This window comes from Chlorocebus sabaeus, chromosome 14 (assembly GCF_047675955.1).
Source record: "Chlorocebus sabaeus isolate Y175 chromosome 14, mChlSab1.0.hap1, whole genome shotgun sequence".
Lineage (NCBI taxonomy): Eukaryota > Metazoa > Chordata > Mammalia > Primates > Cercopithecidae > Chlorocebus > Chlorocebus sabaeus.
The window spans coordinates 31,225,726-31,246,381 of NC_132917.1; the positions used below are offsets into that span (position 1 = coordinate 31,225,726).

Sequence of the window (20,656 nt, forward strand, 5' to 3'; positions counted from 1 at the left end):
TAACAGAGCTTGTGCAGAGAAACGCCCCTTTATAAAACCATCAGACCTGGTGAGACTTATTCACTATCATGAGAATAGCACAGGAAAGACCTGCCCCCATGATTCAATTACCTCCCACCAGGTCCCTCCCATGACACAGGGGAATTGTGGGAGCTTTGATTCAAGGTGAGATTTGGGTGGGGACACAGCCAAACCATATCGTCTGGGTTGTGGTGGTAGTTCCATAGGTACATACATTTTCGAAACTCATCAAACTGTACACTTAAAACTAACGTATTTTATTATGTGTGAATTAAACCTTTATAAGCTTATTTTTTAAAACTATAATGAGATGCCTTTTCTAGCCCACTGGACTGGTTAATATTAAAAAGACTGACAATACAAATGTTGAGAATGTGGAGCAGCATTCTCATACACTGCTGATGAGAGTGTAAAATGGTACATTCACTTTGGAAAAGTCATTGGTGATTTCTAGTAAAGATAAATGCTTGCCTTTCTTCTTATCTAGAAGTATATATCTAAGGGAAATGCAAACATGTTTACAAAAAGACTTTTCCAAAAATGTCCATAGTTGCTCCTTCTCCCAGTAGTCAAAAATGGAAGACAACTCAAATGTTCATCAACAAATAAAAGAAGATAAATAAATTGTGGTGTTTCATACCATAAAATAATATACATCATTGAAACAATAATGAATTACTTATACACACAAGCGCATGGATGAATCTGTATGTAATTCTATACCTGTGTGAATCTGCATTGGCAGTGTATAACTGGTCACATCTTTAGCAACTTTGAATACAAGCTCTCCATTTCTACCATCCTTCTTGGGTTTTGGTATTCATTGTCTTGTGAGTCCATTTTTTGTCTGGCTTGTAAGGTCATCCCGGAGTTTCCTCTTGTTTGTAAATCCCCATTTCCTATCCCCCAACCAGCTGGAAAAGTTTGGATACCATGATAATAACGTACATATAAATTGACTTAGGTGACCTCTGAGCCAGATATCAAGAACAAAATCCTTTCATCTCTTAGCCTTTGATGTATTCTTCCTTGACTTTATCTCTTGTCACCTTTTCTCACCTAGAAGGCTGAAAATAGTGAGTCGCCCAAGCCAAGGGGATCAAAAAGTCTCCTCTACCTGCTTGAAGTAGCCCTGTCTGAAGCTGAGCAATCAGCCCAGCTCACCAAGTATTTGAGAGAAAAACTGGAATAGTACATACAATGTGTTTGCCTGGAGTTTTTCTCTGTATAGTTACATGTGATAGTCCAAGTGGCTAACCTTCAGAGATCCTGGGAGCTGGCAAAAGATCATCACAGTCGAACAAACAGCTGACCTATAAATTGATTCTCATTCCCTAGTCTCATGTTCATTATTACAATACAAACACTATGAGGACAAAAATGCCATGCCCCAAGCCCCTTAGAGTTGTCCGACTCTCTTCCAAAGCACATTTTTTCTCTTGTCTACCCCAGAAGGCATTGGATTAGGCAGTCTCTTGCCCATTCAAAAGCCCTAAATTGACCCTTCTGAAGAGGATCAATGAGCAAACCAGCATTAGACTACTCTTTATTTCAGGCTACATCAGAATGAGGCATCCATTGATAAATGGTTATGACCAATAGAAAGACTTGGAGAATCAATTAGTTGTCCAATTGATTATAATTTTCTTTGCACAAAATATGGATTCAATTTCTAGTATTGAAAGACCGACTCAGTAGAAAGAAGCCTGAGAGGGTTATGTCAGATTTCCCTTTATTAGATCCTTTGCTCTCCACGGAAGCTTCAGATATATGCTGGAGAAAACCTTCGGTAAGCCATGAAGAGCCTTTGAACATCCATCCCTCCTGATTGCACTATTCTGAGCAGATAAGACAGACAATTAACTTGGTACAGAGATACAGTTAGGGGCAGGAAGCCCGCATGATTTTAGGCTCTTGGTGAAGGAGAAGGTAAAACAACTCAGCTTATACAAGACAGACAACATGTTACAAGAACACACATAATCTCACTCACTACCCCATTGGGTATAGTCTTGTTCAGTCCTACATTTCCAGAAGGGAACAGCTCTGCTGTTTATACCTGTGGGAGGCATACTGGGGCCTAGTCTACCACAGGTATTAGATCTATATGTAGTTAGCAGGAAAGTGTCCATAAATTTGCAAATCCTTCAGGAATTCACCCTATGTTTACACCTAGAATTTAGAGTTGAGTTCAAAGCTGATGGATATAAGTTTAGCCCAAATTCAACCGAATCTGAGATTATGGATCCTGCCATGATTTAAGGGTAAGAAAAAGAGAAGAGCAAAGATCAAGAGAACAAGACTGAGTTCAAGGAGTTCTGGAGCAACCTATCAAATTAACAGTATTTACTTAGCCCTGTGTGGCTCCACCCAATGCTTTGCATTAAAGGATTCTTAAGTGTGAGACATGGACCCTGGACCACAAAAGGGACAAGACATGCACCCATGAGAAGATCAAGAAATCATGCTAGGCAGTGCATAATTCAGGACCAAGTTGTGTGTAATTGCTGGTGAATACATTAACAACAAATCAGCAAAGGGAGAGTCTGTGGCCTTCCTCCAGAGATCAGGGAAGCTTTAAAGGAGGGAGTGAGACTTAAGAAGCATTCTTAAAAAGGATTTGGATTAGCTGAGGAGAAGAAATGGAGAGAGGGAGACATTCTTGCTGTGGTTGGAAAAGGAACAAAAGCTTGGGAGGGAAGAGTGAGTGCAAAACGTTCATGTGACAAGAAGGAAGTAGAGAAAGGGTGAGATAAGGTTCATAAGATAAGAGCCGAACCATGGAGGGTCTTGTAAGCTGATGAGTTTGTTTGATTTAATGTGTTAAGAAATGCAACACTGTATTAATAAGTCTATCCATTCAGCTACTGACAGTGCAGGATCAGGTGAGGCAGGTGAGGTAAACAAAGTACTTGCCTCCAGTGCAAAATTTAAGGGAGCACCATAAAACTCAATAATCGAGATAAACAGTGCTTTAATGCAGCATTTAAAAGATAAAATTCATGTAGAAAATTCATAATTAATAAAATATCAAGATTGTAAACAAAGACAGCATCAGTAACAGTGGCAAGCTAAGCCATATTAAAGCCTGAGAAAAAAGGAAAGCTAAGTAATACTAACTTTGTCCTCTTTTTGGAAACTCAAAACACATATTAGTATATTAGGGGCTTTGAAAAGTACTGCAAAAAGTTCTATTCAACTCTTTTCAGTGCTACATATCCCAAATGCATTTAACCGCACGTTTTTGCAAGGAAAATCTTTAGAATATTTTTCAGGACAAGCTAATATATTTTACTATTTTTTGACTGATAAAGAAACCAAGGCACTGAGAGTCAGCAAGATCTTTCTAATTAGGAATAAATGAATGAATAATGTTGTGAGTGTATCCATTCTTTTCTTGTATGATTAAGTGTGGTATAAGGAATAGCTTTTAACCTTTAATTATTTTTTACAAATGTTAGGTAACTATAATTACAAATTAATCAAGAACTGTCTGTGAATATGATTGCATAAATTGTAAGGAATTGTGTTAAATCTGTGCTGACTTCAGGGTAAAAACAATACCCTTCACTGTATGAGAAATAAGCATCTAAAAAACTGACCTTGCTGCCAACAGGAGTCATAAGATCTAGACAAAATACAAAAACAACTACACAAGACTCTGGAGACTGAACAAAAGCAGGCAGTTTTTGGAGGGGAACTAAAGCCTACAGCAAGGAACACCATGGAACACAATGAGTTTTCACTTTATGTGGCTTTCCTCTGAAGGTAATAACAAGAAGATGAATCAATAAGAAGCATAGAATCTGAACAACAGGAAAAAAGAACAGAGCCTCACTGATCTATGGAACAACTTCAAAAGATCTAGCATAGTGGAAATGTAGTCAATAAGGGAAAGGAGAAAAATAATAGGACAGTAAACATATTTCAAGAAATCATAGCCAAAAACTTCCCAAATCTGGTTAATGACTTAAATTTACAGATTAAACTAGTTCCATGAATCTCAAACAGGATAAACTTGAAAAGAATCATGCTTAGGCACATCATAGTCAAACAGCTGAAAACCAAAGATAAAGAGAAAATTATGAAATCACCCCAAGAAAATGACCCACTATATTCAACAGTATTTGAATAATGATGGCTTCTCATCAGAAACCAAGGAAGCATACAGTAAAACAATAACTTTAAAGCATTGGTAAAAAAAAAAAAAAAAAAAAAAAAAAAAAAAACCCTCTTAACTAAGAATTTCATATTCTACAAAAATGTCTTTTAAGAATGAAGCTGATATAAAGATATTTTCAAATAATGAAAAACTAAGGGTATTCATTGCCACCAGACTTGTACCACAAGAAATGTTATACTGAGTTTTTTAGGCTGAAGGGAAATGATACCACAGGAAAATTCAGAAAAGAATAAACATAAGGATACTTATAAAAGACTATTTCTTCTCTCAATTTATTTATAATACAGATGACTGTTTAGAAACAAACTTTTAGCATTGCCTTATAGAATTTACAATGTATGCATATGTAACACATATAGTAACCATAATATAGAGCATGGTAGAGGCATAAATGAATAGACCTAAATAATTACAAGGATTACATATTTTCTATAAAGTGGTATAAAACTAACTTTAAATTACTAACTCTAAATTAACTCACACTATGAAAAAGCTAACCATAGTACATCAACTAGAAAGATTACACCAAGAAATATTCCTAAAAATCTAATATAGAACATTAAAATTGAATTCTAAAATACATACAAGTAATGCAAAAGAAAGAAGAAAGAGAACAGCAAGGAAAAAAATGGGTAAAGAGAACAACCAAATCAATAATACATTGGTAGGACTAAATCCAATCATGTCAGTAATTTCATTAAACACTAATGTACTAAGCATGCCAAAGATTATCAGAATGGATTATTTTAAAGGCAAGATTAAATTTATGTTGTCTATAAGAAACATGTTTTAAATATGAAGACATAGACTAAATATAAAGATGGACAGTAAATAGAAGAAAAAAGAAATACCATGTAAATAGCTTAAGAAGACTGAAATTGATATATTAAAATCAGACAAAACAGACTCTCAGATAAAGAGTAAAAAATACAGTATTATCAAAGATAAAGAGAGTGCTTCATAATGACAGCATTATCTATTGGGGCCTTTTTAGCTCAATTAACTGGTAAGATTTAATAATCAAAAATGTGTATACATGTAAAAATAGAGACTCGAAATACAAGAAGTGAAAATTGATACAACTAAGGCAAAAATAGACAATAGAAAAATTACAGTAGGAAAATGTAACACTCCTCTGTCAGGAATTGATAGAATAACTAGACGAAATCAACAAAATGTGATATCTCATTGTACTTTTGATTTGCAATTTCCTGGTGATTAGTGGTGGTAACTATCTTTTCAGATATTTTTTGGCCACTTTTATGTCTTCTTTGGAAAAATGTTTATTTAAGTCCTCTGTGCATTATTTAATGGGGTTATTTATTCTTTTGCTATTGAGTTATATGATTTCCTTATATATTTTGGATATTAACTCCTTATTGGATACATAGCTTGTAAATATTTTCTTCCATTATATAAGTTGTCTTTTCATTTTGTCAAGTCCAAAAAATCATTTCTGTGACAGAAACAGAAAAACAATAGAGAAAAATCAATGAAACAAAAAGTTGGTCTTAGAAGAGATCAATAAAATTGATGACCCTGTAGCAAGACTGACCAAGGGAGAAAAAAGAAAACACAAAGACATTAAAAGAAAAATAAGAAGATATAACAGACAATTCTATGTCCAAAAATTTGATAATTTACATAATTAGTTCAATGTCTTGAAAGATATAAACTACCAGAACTCGCTGAAGAAGAAATAAATAACTCAGATAATACCATATTTATTTTAAATTGGATTTGCAATTAAAAACCTTCCAACAAAGAAAACTACAGGCCTAGATTGTTTCACTGGTGAATTCTACAAAACATTTAAGGAAGAAATAATACTAATTGTATACCATCTCTTCAAGAAAACAAGAGAGAGACAACTTCTTAACTAATTTTATGTGGTCAGCTTTACCTTAATACTCAAACTAGACAAAGACATTACTAGAAAACAAAACTATAGACCAATATCCCTCATGAACATAAATGCAAAAATCCTCAATAAAATATTAGGAAATCAAATCCAGCAATAACTACATATGATAATATATCATAACCAATGGGGGTTTATACCAGGTTTGGTTTAACATTCAAAAATCAGTCAATGTAAGTCACAATATTAACAGACTGAAGAAGAAAAACCATATTGATTATGTTAATAGATACTAAAAAAAATTTGGTAAAATTCAACATCTATTTATGATTTTTAAAAAACCTTTCAGGAATCTAAAAAAATAAACTTCCATACTGATAAATGGCACAACAAACAAACAACTATAGCTATTAATGTTGTAAAGCTAAGTACTTTTCTCCTAAGCTTAGAAACAAGGTAATGATGCCCCCTATCACCACTCCTATTCAGTATTTTACAAAAACTCCAGCCGATGTAGTAACATTATTTTAAAAGATGATTGAAAATAAATAAAACTCCCTCTGAAAACATTATTTTTCCTCTAAAACATTCCAAAAATCTATTTTTAAAAAGTTCATAGAACTAATAAGTGAGTTTGTAGGAGTTGCAGGATACACAATCAAGGTACAAAACTCAATTGCATTTCTATTGGCTAGCACAGAATTCCAAAATATAGAGGTCAAAATTTACAAAACAGTGCCACTTACAGTAACATACAAAAAATGAACTAGTTAGGTGTCAATCCTACAAAATATGTATAGAATCTGTATGCAGAAAACTACCATACATTGATTAAAAAAAAAAAAAGATCTAAATAAATGGAGAGACATACAGTGTTCATGGAAGATTTAATCTTGATAAGATGTCACTTCTCCCCAGACTGAGCAATAGTTATAATGCAATATGAATCAAAATCTCAAAGGTCTATTTCATAGATAATAATGAGCTGCATCTAAAACTTACATGGAAAGACATAGGAACTAATACTGCCAGAACAGTTTTGAAAAAGAAAAAGTTGAATCACCCACACTACTTAGTATCAAAACTCATAAGTTTAAAGTTATCAATATATTGTACTATTGGTAAAAATATACACATATAGACTATTCATATAAAATAAAAAATGCAGAAATAGATTCTACAAATATAGTCAACAGGTTTTTGGCAAATGTGCAAAAGCAAATCAATACAGGGGAGTTCCTCTTTTCAACAGATGATGCTGAAGCAATTGGATAGTCATCAGCAAAAATACAAAAACAAAAAGTTAACCTCAATCTGTATCTTACATCTTACACAAAAATTAACTCAAAATGCACCATAGAATAAAGTTAAAAAGTGTATCTATAAAGCATATAAAACAAAACAAATAAGAAAATCTTTATAACCTTGAGTTAAACGAAGAGTTATTTAGCTATAGCACCAGAAGTATGATCCATAAAAGAAATAAATTAATAAATTAGACTCCATTTAAATTAAAATTTTTTATCTGTTAAAAACACTCTTACATGAATGAAAAGACAAAGCGCAGGCTGGTAGAAAATATTTTCAATAGATACATTTGACTGAACATTTGTATTCAAAATATGTAAATAGCTCTCAAAACTCAGCAGTAGGTTGAGCTCAGTGGCTCAGGCCCTTAATCTCAGCAGTTTGGGAGGCTGAGATGGGAGGATCTCTTGAGCCCAGTTTAAGACCAGCCTGAGCAACATAGTGAGACCCTTGTCTCTACAAAAATGTTTAAAATTAGCCAGATGTGGTGGTGAACACCTGTAGTCCCAGCTACTCAAGAGTGGGAGGATTTCTTGAGCCCAGGAGACTGAGGTTGCAGTGATCCATGATTGTGCCACTGCACTCCAGCCTGGGTGACAGAGTGAGACCCTGTCAAAACAAGCAAACACAAAATTTCAACAATAAGAAAACAACACAATTTTTTTAAAATGACGAAAGATCTAGACAATTCACTAATTAGGAAATATAGATGGCAAAGAAGCGTATGAGAAGATGCCCAACATCATTACTCATTAAGGAAATGCAAATTTAAAACAAAAAATTACTGCTACATACCTATAAGAGTTGCTAAAGAAAACAGCAATATCAAGTGCTTGTGAATATGCAGAACAATGAGAACTCTCATACATTGTTGACTGAAATGGAAAATTATGCAGCTACTTTGGAAAAACATGTTGGTAGTTTCTTAGAAATATACGCATACTGTAATACAGCAATCTCACCGCTATGCATTTACCCAAGAAATTTATTTATTTATCCATGAAATGTATGTTTGCATAAAAACCTATAAACAAATATTTGTGCAAGCTTTATTTATAATTGTCAAAATCTAGAAACAACTCAAATATCCATCAGCATGTGAAAGAATAAATGAAATGTGGTATACTTTGAGATATTAAATGTGATAGTACTTCGAAAAACAGGGAATAAACTACTGACACATTCAATTACATGAATTAATCTTAGAATTTTTATGGCGAGTGAAGGAATTCACATATAATAGAGTGCATTCTTAAGATTCCATTTAGGTAAAATGCAAACTAATACAAGAGGGAGTTGAAAAGTTTGTGAACACAACTGAATGAAAAGATAAAATAGAAAATATGAACTTTATTTCTCAACATAAGTTCCATCAAAGTCATGACACATTTGTATGTGATGGTATCAGACATTTAGTTCATCCCTAAAGAACTGAAAGTCCTGGGAATTTAAACAATGTCAATGCTGTGTTTTGCTTTGTTTTAACACTGTTAGCTGAAGAAAAATGCGTATCCTTTACAGACTTTTTTAAGATTAGGAAACTAAAAGAAGTCAGGAGCCAAATCAGGACTGTAAGCCTAACAATTCCCCATGAAAACTCTTGCAAAATTGCCCTTGTTGGATGAGAAGAATAAGCAGAAGCATTGTCGTGGTTAAGGACTCTCTGGTGAAGCTTTCCTGGGTGTTCCTCTGCCAAAGCTTTGGCTAACTGTCTCAAACATTTTCATAATGAGCAGATGTTATCATTCTTTGACCCTCCAGAAAGTCAGCAAGAAAAATGTCTTGAGCATCCCCCAAAAAAACCATTGCCATGACCTTTGCTCTTGACTGGTCCAATTTTATTTTGACTGGACCATTTCCACCTGTTGGCTGCCATAATTTTGCTTGTCCTTTATCTTTAGGATCATACTGGTAAAGCCATGTTTTATCTCCTGTTATAATTCTTCAAAGAAATGCTTCAGGATCTTGATCCCATTGTTTAAAATGCCCATTGAAAGCTCTGCTCTTGGCTCCAGCTTATGTGGGCATCTTTCAGTCAGAATATGTAAGCTGAACCAATTGAGATGTCTATGGTGTTGGCTATTGTTCGTGTTGTTAATCACTGGTTCTCTTCAATTAGAGTGGAACAAGATTATTTGTTCCCTGACAAATTGATGTTGTAGTCTGCCACTGCAGGCTTCATCTTCAACATCATCTTGTCCCTTCTTAAAATGAGTTATCCATTTATAACTGTGGATTTCTTTGGGGTATTGCTTCCTTAAACATTTTGTGAAGCATCAGTGATTTCACCCTTCTTCCACCCAAGCTTCAGCATCAAACGGATGTTTGTTCTTGCTTCAATTTTAGCAGAATTCGTGTTGCTGTGATAAGGGGTCTTTCAAATCAATGTCTTTCTTATCCTTCTTGGTGCCTCAAACTAGATCCTGTTCAGGTATGTTATAACTAGCTAGTACAATTTTATTTTGGCGCAAAAAAAACATTTCTTTGTCTCATTCTGTTGACTGCTTTATCTCTTCACAGTGGATTATCTTTCTGGTTTTTGCCTTGTTTTATGTATGTGTATGTGTGTTCATACTTTTTATTCAATGTCAAACATAAAGGAACAGTAGAGACTGAGGTAAATAGTATTTATACCCAGAATTAAGCTTGCCTTTTCTACCAGATCGTAAGTTGGGAGTTGGGGGAACAGGCTAGATTTGGGGTTTGTTTTACTAAATTAACTTGTAACGCACCACACTCTTCAGATTCTTTCTACGATGAGCTGCTGCTGCCTTGTGCTTACTGGGAGGCCTAGAGGGCCAGAGGGGCCATTCCTTGTTTCTTGTCTACTCTCAGCTCTCAGCATGCCTGTGCCACATGGGTGGTTCTCTCTGTGTGCTCACCCCGGTTTGCGGGGGACTTTTCCAGTTTAAGCACAGAAAGTCCTGTGTCCCAGGAAACCCCTCAGTCCAGGACAGAACAGGATGCTTGGTCAACTGAGTATCTGAGGCTCCCAGGGATTCTAAACACTCATGCTAGGTAGGCCCCACTCAACTATTGACAATTTGTCAAAATTTCCATTCTTTTCTTCTTTGCTCTTGCTCATTATTGGGTGTGAGGTGTGTGCTGGACTTAGTATAGTTCCTAGTTTCTAGGTGCCCCTACTCCAGCCTCAGTCATAGGTGAGTCCTAAGGGGCCAGGCCACTTTGGTGGGAAATTCTCAGCATTCCTGCACCATATCCCACACTCTGCAGCCAAATGCTGGACTTAGTCAGGAGGGACCCTTAGTGATGCAGACCTCTTCTTTGTAGCTCTGCAGGCTTCTGTCCTGATTGGGTTTCCTGTCCTTTTCTTGAGGACAGACAGCTTCTGCGTCTACCCCACCATCAGCATCAGAGCATTAGTGTAACATTGCCTGAGACTGGGGCCATTTCCTGATGGCCTGCTAATGCTTGCTACTTGGCACAAGGCTGCTGGTGGGAGTTGGTGGATTTGCTGCCTGCTCCCCACCCACCCCCTTAGAAGAAATAGTTTTTGCTTCTACTTCTTTCTCAGTGACAATATAGCAGGAGATGGGGCAGTTTCCTGAATGCTCTCTTTTGTGGTTCTTTTATGCTTTAATCCCTCCCGTAGAGTCAGTGGACCTTTCCCTGGGTCTTAGAGAAGGAGGGTTTCCTATCCCTCTCCCAGAGGCTTGCAGCTTTTGCTTTCTGTAACAGAAAGGCCTGGAAGAGGGTGGGTGATATCGTTTGGCTGTGTCCCCACCCAAATCTCAACTTGAATTGTATCTTTCAGAATTCCCACGTGTTGTGGGAGGGACGTAATTGAATCACGGGGGCCAGTCTTTCCCGTGCTATTCTCATGATAGTGAATAATTCTCATTTTTCTCTTGCCACCACCATGTAAGAAATGCCTTTCACCTCCCACCATGATTCTGAGGCCTCCCGAGCCATGTATAACTGTGAGTCTAATTAAACCTCATTTTGTTCCCAGTTTCAGGTATGTCTTTATCAGCAGCATGAAAACGAACTAATACAGTAAATTGGTAGCAGTAGAGTGGAGTTGTTGCTGAAAAGATACCCAAAGATGTGGAAGTGACTTTGGAACCGAGTAACAGGCAGAGGTTGGAACAGTTTGGAGGGCTCAGAAGAAGACAGGAAAATGTGGGAAATTTTGGAACCTCCTAGAAACTTGTTGAATGGCTTTGCCCAAAATGCTGATTGCAATACGGACAATAATGTCCAGGCTGGGGTGGTCTCAGATGGAGATGAGGAACTTGTTGGGAACTGGACTAAAGGTGACTCTTGTTATGTTTTAGCAAAGAGACTGGAGGCATTTTGCCCCTGCCCTGGAGATTTGTGGAACTTTGAACTTGAGAGGTGACTTGGATACTATTAAAGGCATTCAATTTTACAAAGGAAGCAGAGCATAAAAGTTTAGAAAATTTGCAGCCTGACAATGTGATAGAAAAGAAAAACCCATTTTCTGGGGAGATATTCAAGCTAGCTGCAGAAATTTTCATAAATAGCAAGGAGCCTAATGTTAATCCCCAAGACCACGGGGAAAATGTCTCCAGGCCATGTCACAGACCTTCATGGCAGCTTCTCCCATCACAGGCCTGGAGGCCCAGGAGGAAAAAGTGGCTTCATGGGCTGGGCCCAGGGTCCCCGTACTGTGTGCAGCCTAGGGACTTGGTGCCCTATGTTCCAGCCGTTGCAACCATGGCTGAAAGGGGCCAATGTACAGCTCAGGATGTGGCTTCAGAGGGTAAAAACTCCCAGCCTTGGCAGCTTCCATGTGATGTTGAGCCTGCAGCTGCACAGAAGCCAAGAACTGAAGTTTGGGAAGCTCTGCATAGGTTTCAGAAGATGTATGGAAACACCTGGATGCCCAGGCAAGTTTGCTGCAGGGGCGGGGCCCTCATGGAGAACGTCTGATAGGGCAGTGTGGAAGGGAAATGTGGGATCAAAGCCCCACACAAAGCCCCTAATGGGGCACTGCCTAGTGCAGCTGTGAGAAGAGGGCCACTGTTCTCCAGACCCCAGAATGGTAGATCCACCAACAGCTTGCACCGTGTGCCTGGAAAAGCCACAGACACTCAACACCAGCTCGTGAAGGCAGCTGGGAGGGAGGCTGCACCCTGCAAAACCACAGGGGTGTAGCTGCCCAAGACCATGGGAACCCACCTCTTGCATCATCGTTACCTGGATGCGAGACCTGGAGTCAATGGAGATCATTTTGGAGCTTTAAAATTTGACTGACCCGCTGGATTCTGGACTTGCATGGGCCCTGTAACCCCTTTGTTTTGGCTAATTTCTCCCAGTTGGAATGGTTGTATTTACCCAATACCTGTACCCACATTGTATCTAGGAAGTAACTAGCTTTCTTCTGATTTTACAGGCACATAGGTAGAAGGGACTTGCTTTGTCTCAGATGAGTCTTTGGACTGTGGACTTTGGGTTAATGCTGAAATGAATTAACACTTTGGGGGACTGTTGGGAAGGTATGATTGGTTTTGAAATGTGAGGACATGAGATTTGGAGGGTCCAGGGGTGGAATGATATGGTTTGGCGTGTCAGCACCTAAATCTCAACTTGAATTGTATCTCCCAGAATTCCCACATGTTGTGGGAGGGACCCAGGGGCAGGTAATTGAATCACGGGGGTTGATCTTTCCCATGTTATTCTCGTGATAGTGAATAAGTCTCACGAGATCTGATGGGTTTATCCGGGGTTTCCGCTTTTGCTTTTTCCTCATTTTTCTCTTGCCGCAGCCATGATTCTGAGGTCTCCTCAGCCATGTGGAACTGTAAGTTCAATTAAACCTCTTTTTATTCCCAGTTTCAGGTATGTCTTTATCAGCAGCATGAAAACGAACTAATACAGTGGGCTTTTGTGACTATGCACCACCAAAGAAGGACCCTCTCGGGTCTCCTACCCTGTCCCCAATCCACCTCATAAGCTCCAGGTGGAGGTCTGGGTAAAAGACCCCGCAAAAGACCCGGCAAAAGACCCAGCAAGCAGACTAAGGTGGCCAGGTCATCCCGGTTTGCCTAGGACTTTCCAGTTTGAGCACATAAAGTCGTGTTTCCCGGGAAACTCCTTATCCTGGGGCAGATCTGGATGCTTGGTCAGCCAGGTGTCTGTGTCTCCCAGGGATTCTAAACTCACTCTAGGTTCCACTCAGCTATCGAGAATTCATTGCAATTTCTGTTGTTTTCTTCCTTCCCACTCTTATGGCCATTACCCTCTTCCTTCCATACTCTGCTGAAAGTCAAACCATTTGTGTGTTTCCTTCGAAATTCAGTTCTTCTGGTTGCTCTCCTATCTCGGTTCATTAAAAGGCTCAAAAGTTATAATTTTATAGACTATCTGGCTTTTTCCCGTTTTTAGAGTAGAGGTGGTTATCTGGTGGCTTTCTACATCCTAAGTGGAAAAAAAAAAAAAAAAAACTCCTCATCCCCTTTGCTTCTAAATAATTGAGCTGCAGCATTAGAATGTTGCCCTTGTGGAAAGACATTACAAGAAGCTGCACAAAGTGACCCCTGCATTTACTGTAAAGATGCTCTCATGAACATAGTTCCCCACATCACACAGCGTAGAAATGTATCATGAGTCTTAGTACCAGTAATAGTTGTGTTTCCCTGGTCAAGTTGTTCTCCTTTTATGAATGTTGTGGATTTAGCAACTAGTAATTTCCTTCTGTACTTTGAAGACTCAGGACCCAATTTATGTTTAGATTTAGCCACTGTACATGATCTTTCGGACAGCATTTTTGCATTTTAACTTTATCTCTGGCTTTATTTTATTACTCCTATTTTTAGTTCCCCTCACTTACTTATCTGTTGAGAGCTTATCCTGTTATAAACCACCAGAAAGGATTATTTTAATGAAATAGTATCTGAAAGGCAACTTGTAACAAATGAGGGCATTAATGAATTGACAAAATTTAATTGATTTTACGGTAATGCTTTCTAGTCAACACTGTAAAAATGCATCTCTAGAAGGAAGGATCCTTTGGGGGAGTGCATCTGGAGTAAAGGAAAACAAAGGCCTTGAAAAGAGGAACCCTGGCCGTTGCTTATTCCTCTGGATGCTCCCATCTCCCCATTGGCCTCAGCTGACTTGGATGCTGCCACACACTCTAAGAGCAATTACTTCACCTCCTTCTCACAATGTCACTGCCACGCAGAACTAAAACTATCTTTACGAGGTGAGCAGACAGAAATACAATTATTTATGGTGAAGCACAGCCATATGGCTTGTGTTTTTTAAAAGTCAGCTTCTTCTCTTATGAAATGGAGCTCTAACAAGTGTTTATTCTCTCTCTCAGAGGGACGTCTTTTCCTGGGAGGGAAAGAAGGGATCAAGCTTGTGCAGCCTGGACACAGGAAAGGGAGGAAGCCCACTCTGTCAGTGGGAGGCCCTTCTCTCCCAAGGGCCTTCCAATGCCAACCCTCCCTTGGACCCTCCCTCATTACTCCCCTCCTTCCTCCACTTTCTCTGTTGTCCTCCTCCCAGCCAGCTTGCCATGTCGGAAGGGATATTGGCTATCCCTCCAATAAAGAATCTAGATTGTGACTGCATTGAGCGAAACCAAACCCTCAACCCAAAAAAGACAAGGCTAAAGAAACTAATACAGCTTGGTGCATACTTTAACCTTCTCCGATTATTTATTTTATTCATCCAAATCTCAAGCCAAGGTTGATGGGGAGAAATGAGGCACAATGCAAATAACACAGAACTTTTTAAGATCACAACTCCATGGACTTGCACAAAGAATGAACAAATCTCTTACTTAGAAATTAAATCCACTCAATGGCTTATTAAATCACCCAAGAATTCACGTTGCCACCTGGCTCTATGCCTCTTTCTTTCATCACAGGATAGTGTAGATGCTATAAAATAATCAGCATCCTTCTCCAGAAAAATTCACTTTACATTTGCCATTACCCTCCTTGTTTTCCCTGGGTGGACCTCAGCTCACAGCTTATGAGAGAACCAAAAGGCCAAGCGAGAAAGGAAATGAATCTTCATGAATCTATTCCTTCATGTGCCAAGAGCTTGCTCCCCTGCTTCTTAGTGAGATTGCCATGAGGTAACCACAAAAATTCAAGACAGCTATTATCAAACTTCAGGGTTGTAAAACCACGGATTTATTTATTTGTTCCTGAAAGGGTCTAAGCTGCCTAAATAGCTGTTTAATTGCGTATTTCTCATTAGAGCTCCGTTTTCCTTTTAGAATACAGTGGAGCCAGTGTTGTTCTTTATGAAAGTAAGCATTAGGGATAAAGGGGTTTATGACCTGAAACCTTTTTCCATGCTGAACACACATGTTGTCTTGACCACACCAATGAGGGAAAACTCTCTATTCTGTCAAATGGGTTTAGGAAAGGGCAGCGTCTGATGCTTCCACAGAGCGAGGGAAGCCTCACACACACACAGGCATGGGACAATAGGTGTACAAACTGAATTGTGCAACAGCACTTAAGCTCTGGCTATTTTTCTCCTGCATGAGTTCTGTAGAAATCCAGATGGCAGCCCTAAAGGCTGTGGCTTAAGCAGAAAAAAACATACTTCTGACCCTTAAAGGGACAAAATGAGATGGCTGCTCTGACCAGCTCTGTCCCAGCTGTGAGGAGGCCTTTGAACTCTGTGGGTCTCAATGTCACTACCTATCATATGAAGTGGTCGGAATAGCTGATGTCTGAGGTCTGCTTCAGCTCTTTAAGTCTAAATTCTGAAAAACAAGCAAAACTCAACATTTTCTTCAAGGTTGGCAGGAAAACGTCTCTTCCGTGAAAGCTTCAGCAAGACCAAGAGAGAGTATCTTGTGAGCTAGGACACTGTTAAGACTATTTTAACCAAAAAACACTCCATGGAAACCTCAATTAACTATAATTTTGTTGCACTCTATTTTTAAAAGTGGGAAGAAATATGTTTAGAGATGAGCACACGCTCAGACCTTTACTGTATTTAATCCACATACATATCCTAGCCCTAAACAATGACAAACTGTCATTGAACACAACAGCCCTAGAACACTGAGAATACCTGAATTATCAAGGGAAGGTTTCAGCTTTCATAGAGTTCACGCTACCCTGCCCTATATTCAAATGAAGAAGTTCCACAATCATGCTAACTTGAAAGGTCCACCATCAGGCAACAGGACTGGGGTCCCCCCAATATGTTAATTACCTAATTAAGTCAAGGTTAGACTAAATACTATTTTAGAACGCGCCCTCTTGTGGCAAAAAAATGAAATTGCCAAATGGCAGTTTTGTTCTGAGACTGTGAGTACTGCCATTTATTGTACACTTATTTCATCTCAAGGATCGGCCTGGATGTTTTACATGTTAGTAAAATAAAGGACTTAGGCAAGGTAGTTTTCAATGTCATGGAGAGAACTGGAACTCTTTTGTGTCTCAGAGCTCAAGCTACACCTGAAGATTTATTTCACCAAGTGTATTCATTCTCCCTGTGTATTCCAGGAGTGGCATCTATCCTCAGGACATTTTCCTGCACGTTTATTGTACTTCCTTGTAGTTCTGAACTGTGGCTGAGAGGCTCTATACGTCATACCTCTTTATTTCCAGCACACAGCCCCTAATTTCATGAAGAGAGAAGAGAAGAAAGGAAACGACACTACAGACAGGGTGAATGTGAACGGGGGAAGGAGGGACAGAGAAGCACACCTCAATATCTTGTGAAAATCTCCAGAAGTCCCAGGATATTTTAATTCAAACAAAATTACTTAACATCCATGACTTTTAAGGTACTTAATGAACAACAACATTTATTTATATGATTGCAATCTGTATTTTTCAGTAATCAACATCATCCTCAGACCTTCCAAGTTTCCTATGTGACTTATATAGTGAGTTGCTATACTTAATACCACTGGTGCTCATTTCTCAAAACAGTTTGCTAAATATTGACAATGCATTCCACAAACACAGGCCTGAGAAGACAAATATTTCCATATATTCCAATTACAAGCATTCGGCCCCTTCCTTAGAGAGTCCATATCTCAGCACCCATGCCGGGGTGACCGCTTCACAAGAGTTTGCAAACTCAAGTGCTTACTAGCTACGTAGTTCCAGTTCTGGTGTGGAAATGCGGGCTCTGTATGCTCAGATCCTCCAACTTTTTAAATGAAATTAGAATGCCAGAGTTTTATGAAGGAATCTCTTAATTTTTAAGTTTTTGAAACTTTGTAAAAAACAAAAAAATGTCTGAGGCAAACAAAACAGGTTTTCTGCCCAGATGTGCCCTTCTGTGTGCAACTTTCAGCCTCTGCCTGCAGCTCATCTGAGGGAGGCGTTCAAGCTGCCCCTAGGAGACACCTTCTTGAACAGGTTCTGAGAACTACAATGAAGAAGTTCCAGGAAAGGAAAGTTGCTTGGGGCTTCTGCTGTACTTCACATCATTGTGGACATCTGGTGAAGGCAAGCAGCATGTAACCTCATCATTAAATCTCTTTGTTTTACACTTACCTTTTTTTTTTTTTTTTTTTTTTTTTTTTTTTTTTTTTTTTTGATATTGCCACCAGTTTCCAAGAACATGAGAGTTTGCAATGTCTATTGTAAAACTGTTCTCTATCCTCTTAGTAGCCATCCAGGATCATGCTGGCTGTTCTCTACTCTCCCAGCAGCCATCCAGGGTCAGGCCTTTTTCTTTGTGGTTGTTAAAACCTGGCCTTCAAGAATAGCCATACCAGTTTTCCAGGGATTGTGAAATCTTCTGGAAAACAGAGGCACTCATCAACTAAGACACTGCACACATTTGAAATGAGGTCAATGCATCAGTATCTTTTCAGCACTAGGAGGAGAGGGCTCCTGTATTCAAGGTCTACCTAATAATTTCTCATCTTTCCTAATTAACCAAGGAAAAGGAAGACGTGACTGGGGTTTTCATTTGGGAGTGGGTTTGCTCTGGGTCTGTGTGGCTTCAGAGTTTAAATCTCTGCTACTCTGTATGCGTACAAAATGCATACCTTTAATAAGGTCTATAAGCACTGCCTTCAAGCCAAAAATTCTTGATTACAGAGTTGTCCTACATTGACAGGGAGTGGGTATGAAGCCACGTGTACTTGGATTGCCCAGTGAAAGAAATAGGAGAAGTTTGTACTTTCTCAGAGCAATACCTAAGAAGCAACCGTTGCCATTTGGAAAAGTGGCTTTTTGAAGCTTCAGTTGGAGATCAGGATAGGGGTCCCTGGAAGGGTAGGAGTAAACTCTAAGCAGGCACCACTCAGAATCCCCAGGCCAGCTGGCAGAACGCCAGGAGACCTACTATTATATATGCACATACATATATATATATGGAGGACTATTATATCATGGAAATTACAGTTTCAGCAGCTTGACAGTTTTCATCAGCGTTATGGGAGCTTTGCTCCTTTTTAATTTGGTTTCTTTAAAAGATGAATGGAATAAGGGCTTTCCGAGATTTGGGGTAGTCCTCAAACATCTTGAGGTAGAACCTAAAAGACAAGAAAGGAATCATTGTACATATAATGGGGCAGTGGCTGACAGCTGAGGTTTGCTGTTAACAAATCTTTGTTACAAGTCAACCTACAGTTATTTCGAGTCTGACTATTTCGATAGTCATTTATGATTCTTATTTCTCCTTCCCACAGCCTATTTCTTATAAATGTTGAAGCTTCTTTTGCTGGGAAATGAAAAGTAATAGGCAGAGGGTAGTGGTGATGGTTGTGCAACATTTTGAATGTACCTAATGCCACTGAATTTTACACTTAAAAATGCCTAAAGTGGTAAAATTTTTGTTATGTATATTCTACTAGAAAAAAAAAATGTATCCGGAAGGAAGTACTTATTTGGATTCAGCTGGGAAATACAGGGAACCAAAGACTATGGGCAAAGAGAACCAGCAATGTTCCCAGGAAAATGTCCTTTCATGAGGCCTGGGAATGCTAGCAAAATATCACCATGTATCATGAGTTGAATTCTGTCTCGTCAAAAGATATGTTAAAGTCCTAACTCCCAGTATCTGAAAGGGTAATTTTATTTTTCTGGAACTAGGACCATTGCAGATAAAATTAATTAAGATGAGGTCATACTGGAGCAGGGTATGCCCTTAATCCAATATGACTGTGTCCTAAAAAGAAGAGGAGAAAAGACAAAGAGACAGAGACAGAGACACACGGGAGAGAAGGTCATGTGAAGACGAAGGCAGAGATCAGTGATGTAGCTATAAGCCACAGAACATCAAGGGTTGTCGGCCACCATTAGAAGCTAACAAGAGGCAAGGAAGAATTCTTCCCTAGAGCCATCTTGGGGGCATGGCCCTGCCTACGCCTCGATTTCAAACTTCTAGCCTCCAGAACTATGAAAGGACAAATCTGTGTTGTTTTAAGCCTCCCAGTTTGTGGTCATGTGTTGCAGCAGCCACAGGAGACAAATGCATCTTATAAGAATCCTTTCTCCTTAAGTTGCCAGGCTGTCCTCCTAACTAGTTGACACTGGCAGTCCTCAAGGCATAATCAAGATGATACACTCTGTTAAAGTACCTTAGTTTGAATTAGGGGGCAAATAATAAGTTACAAAAGGTGACTAGTTTTCGGTACTGTGATTTGAGAAGGCTGGTGGGCTGCCTCCGCCAGTGCTGCCTCTGCTGTGAGTGCCTGGCTTTGTTTTATAGCAGCCTTCACAAAGTCCTGTTAGCCTATTAAAAACTATGCCTTCTGGCCCTTCTCTGGGAGGTATGACATCACAGAATGAGGCCTCAGTTTGGGTTTTATTGTTGCAGCAACTGGAAACGTCTGGTGGAATTACAGCCCCTCTCCTAACCAAGCACGGTAGAGTCCACGCTTCCCAGGGGCCCTCCAAGGGCCCTCCAAGTGATGGGCCCTCCATCACTCAGGGGCTGAGTGATGCCTTCTCTTCTCCCCTGCTTGCTCTGCCTCTGGTGGGCTGCAGACCCAGCCTGAAATGGTAAGAACTGTTATGACTCTCTCATGGGCTAGGAACCCTCTGCCACCTTTCCTCACAGAGTCTAGGAGGTGGTAGGAATAGGTCATGAGCTGTTGCTTCATTTCAGAACGTTGTCCTCGAACAATTCTACTCAGAAAAAAAGGAACTCATTCTTAGTTAAATCTTCAAAACTAAGCATTGAGTCATAACCCCAGGGTCCTGCTTCCAAGACCATTCATTCCCTGTTTGAGTATCCGTAGTCTCCAGTAATTATAGGCTTTCTCTTTCCACAAAAGCCATTTTAGGGAAAGGATCTGAAATTTACACTTGGTAATTTAAAGCCTGTTAACAACCTAATATATTACCTTT

At 39.0% G+C, this 20,656-nt stretch overlaps 1 protein-coding gene across 1 annotated transcript in view; it reads right to left on the reverse strand.

Annotated features, from left to right (window-relative positions):
- Positions 1-14,301: 14,301 nt before the first annotated feature.
- The window catches only part of SRD5A2 (steroid 5 alpha-reductase 2), a 284,751-nt gene continuing 278,396 nt past the window's right edge, over positions 14,302-20,656 (reverse strand). Inside the window, exon 5 of the mRNA XM_007971027.3 lies at positions 14,302-18,837. Coding sequence (XP_007969218.2) covers positions 18,771-18,837 — 67 coding nt within the window. The 3' untranslated portion in view covers positions 14,302-18,770. The remainder of the gene's footprint in view (positions 18,838-20,656) is intronic.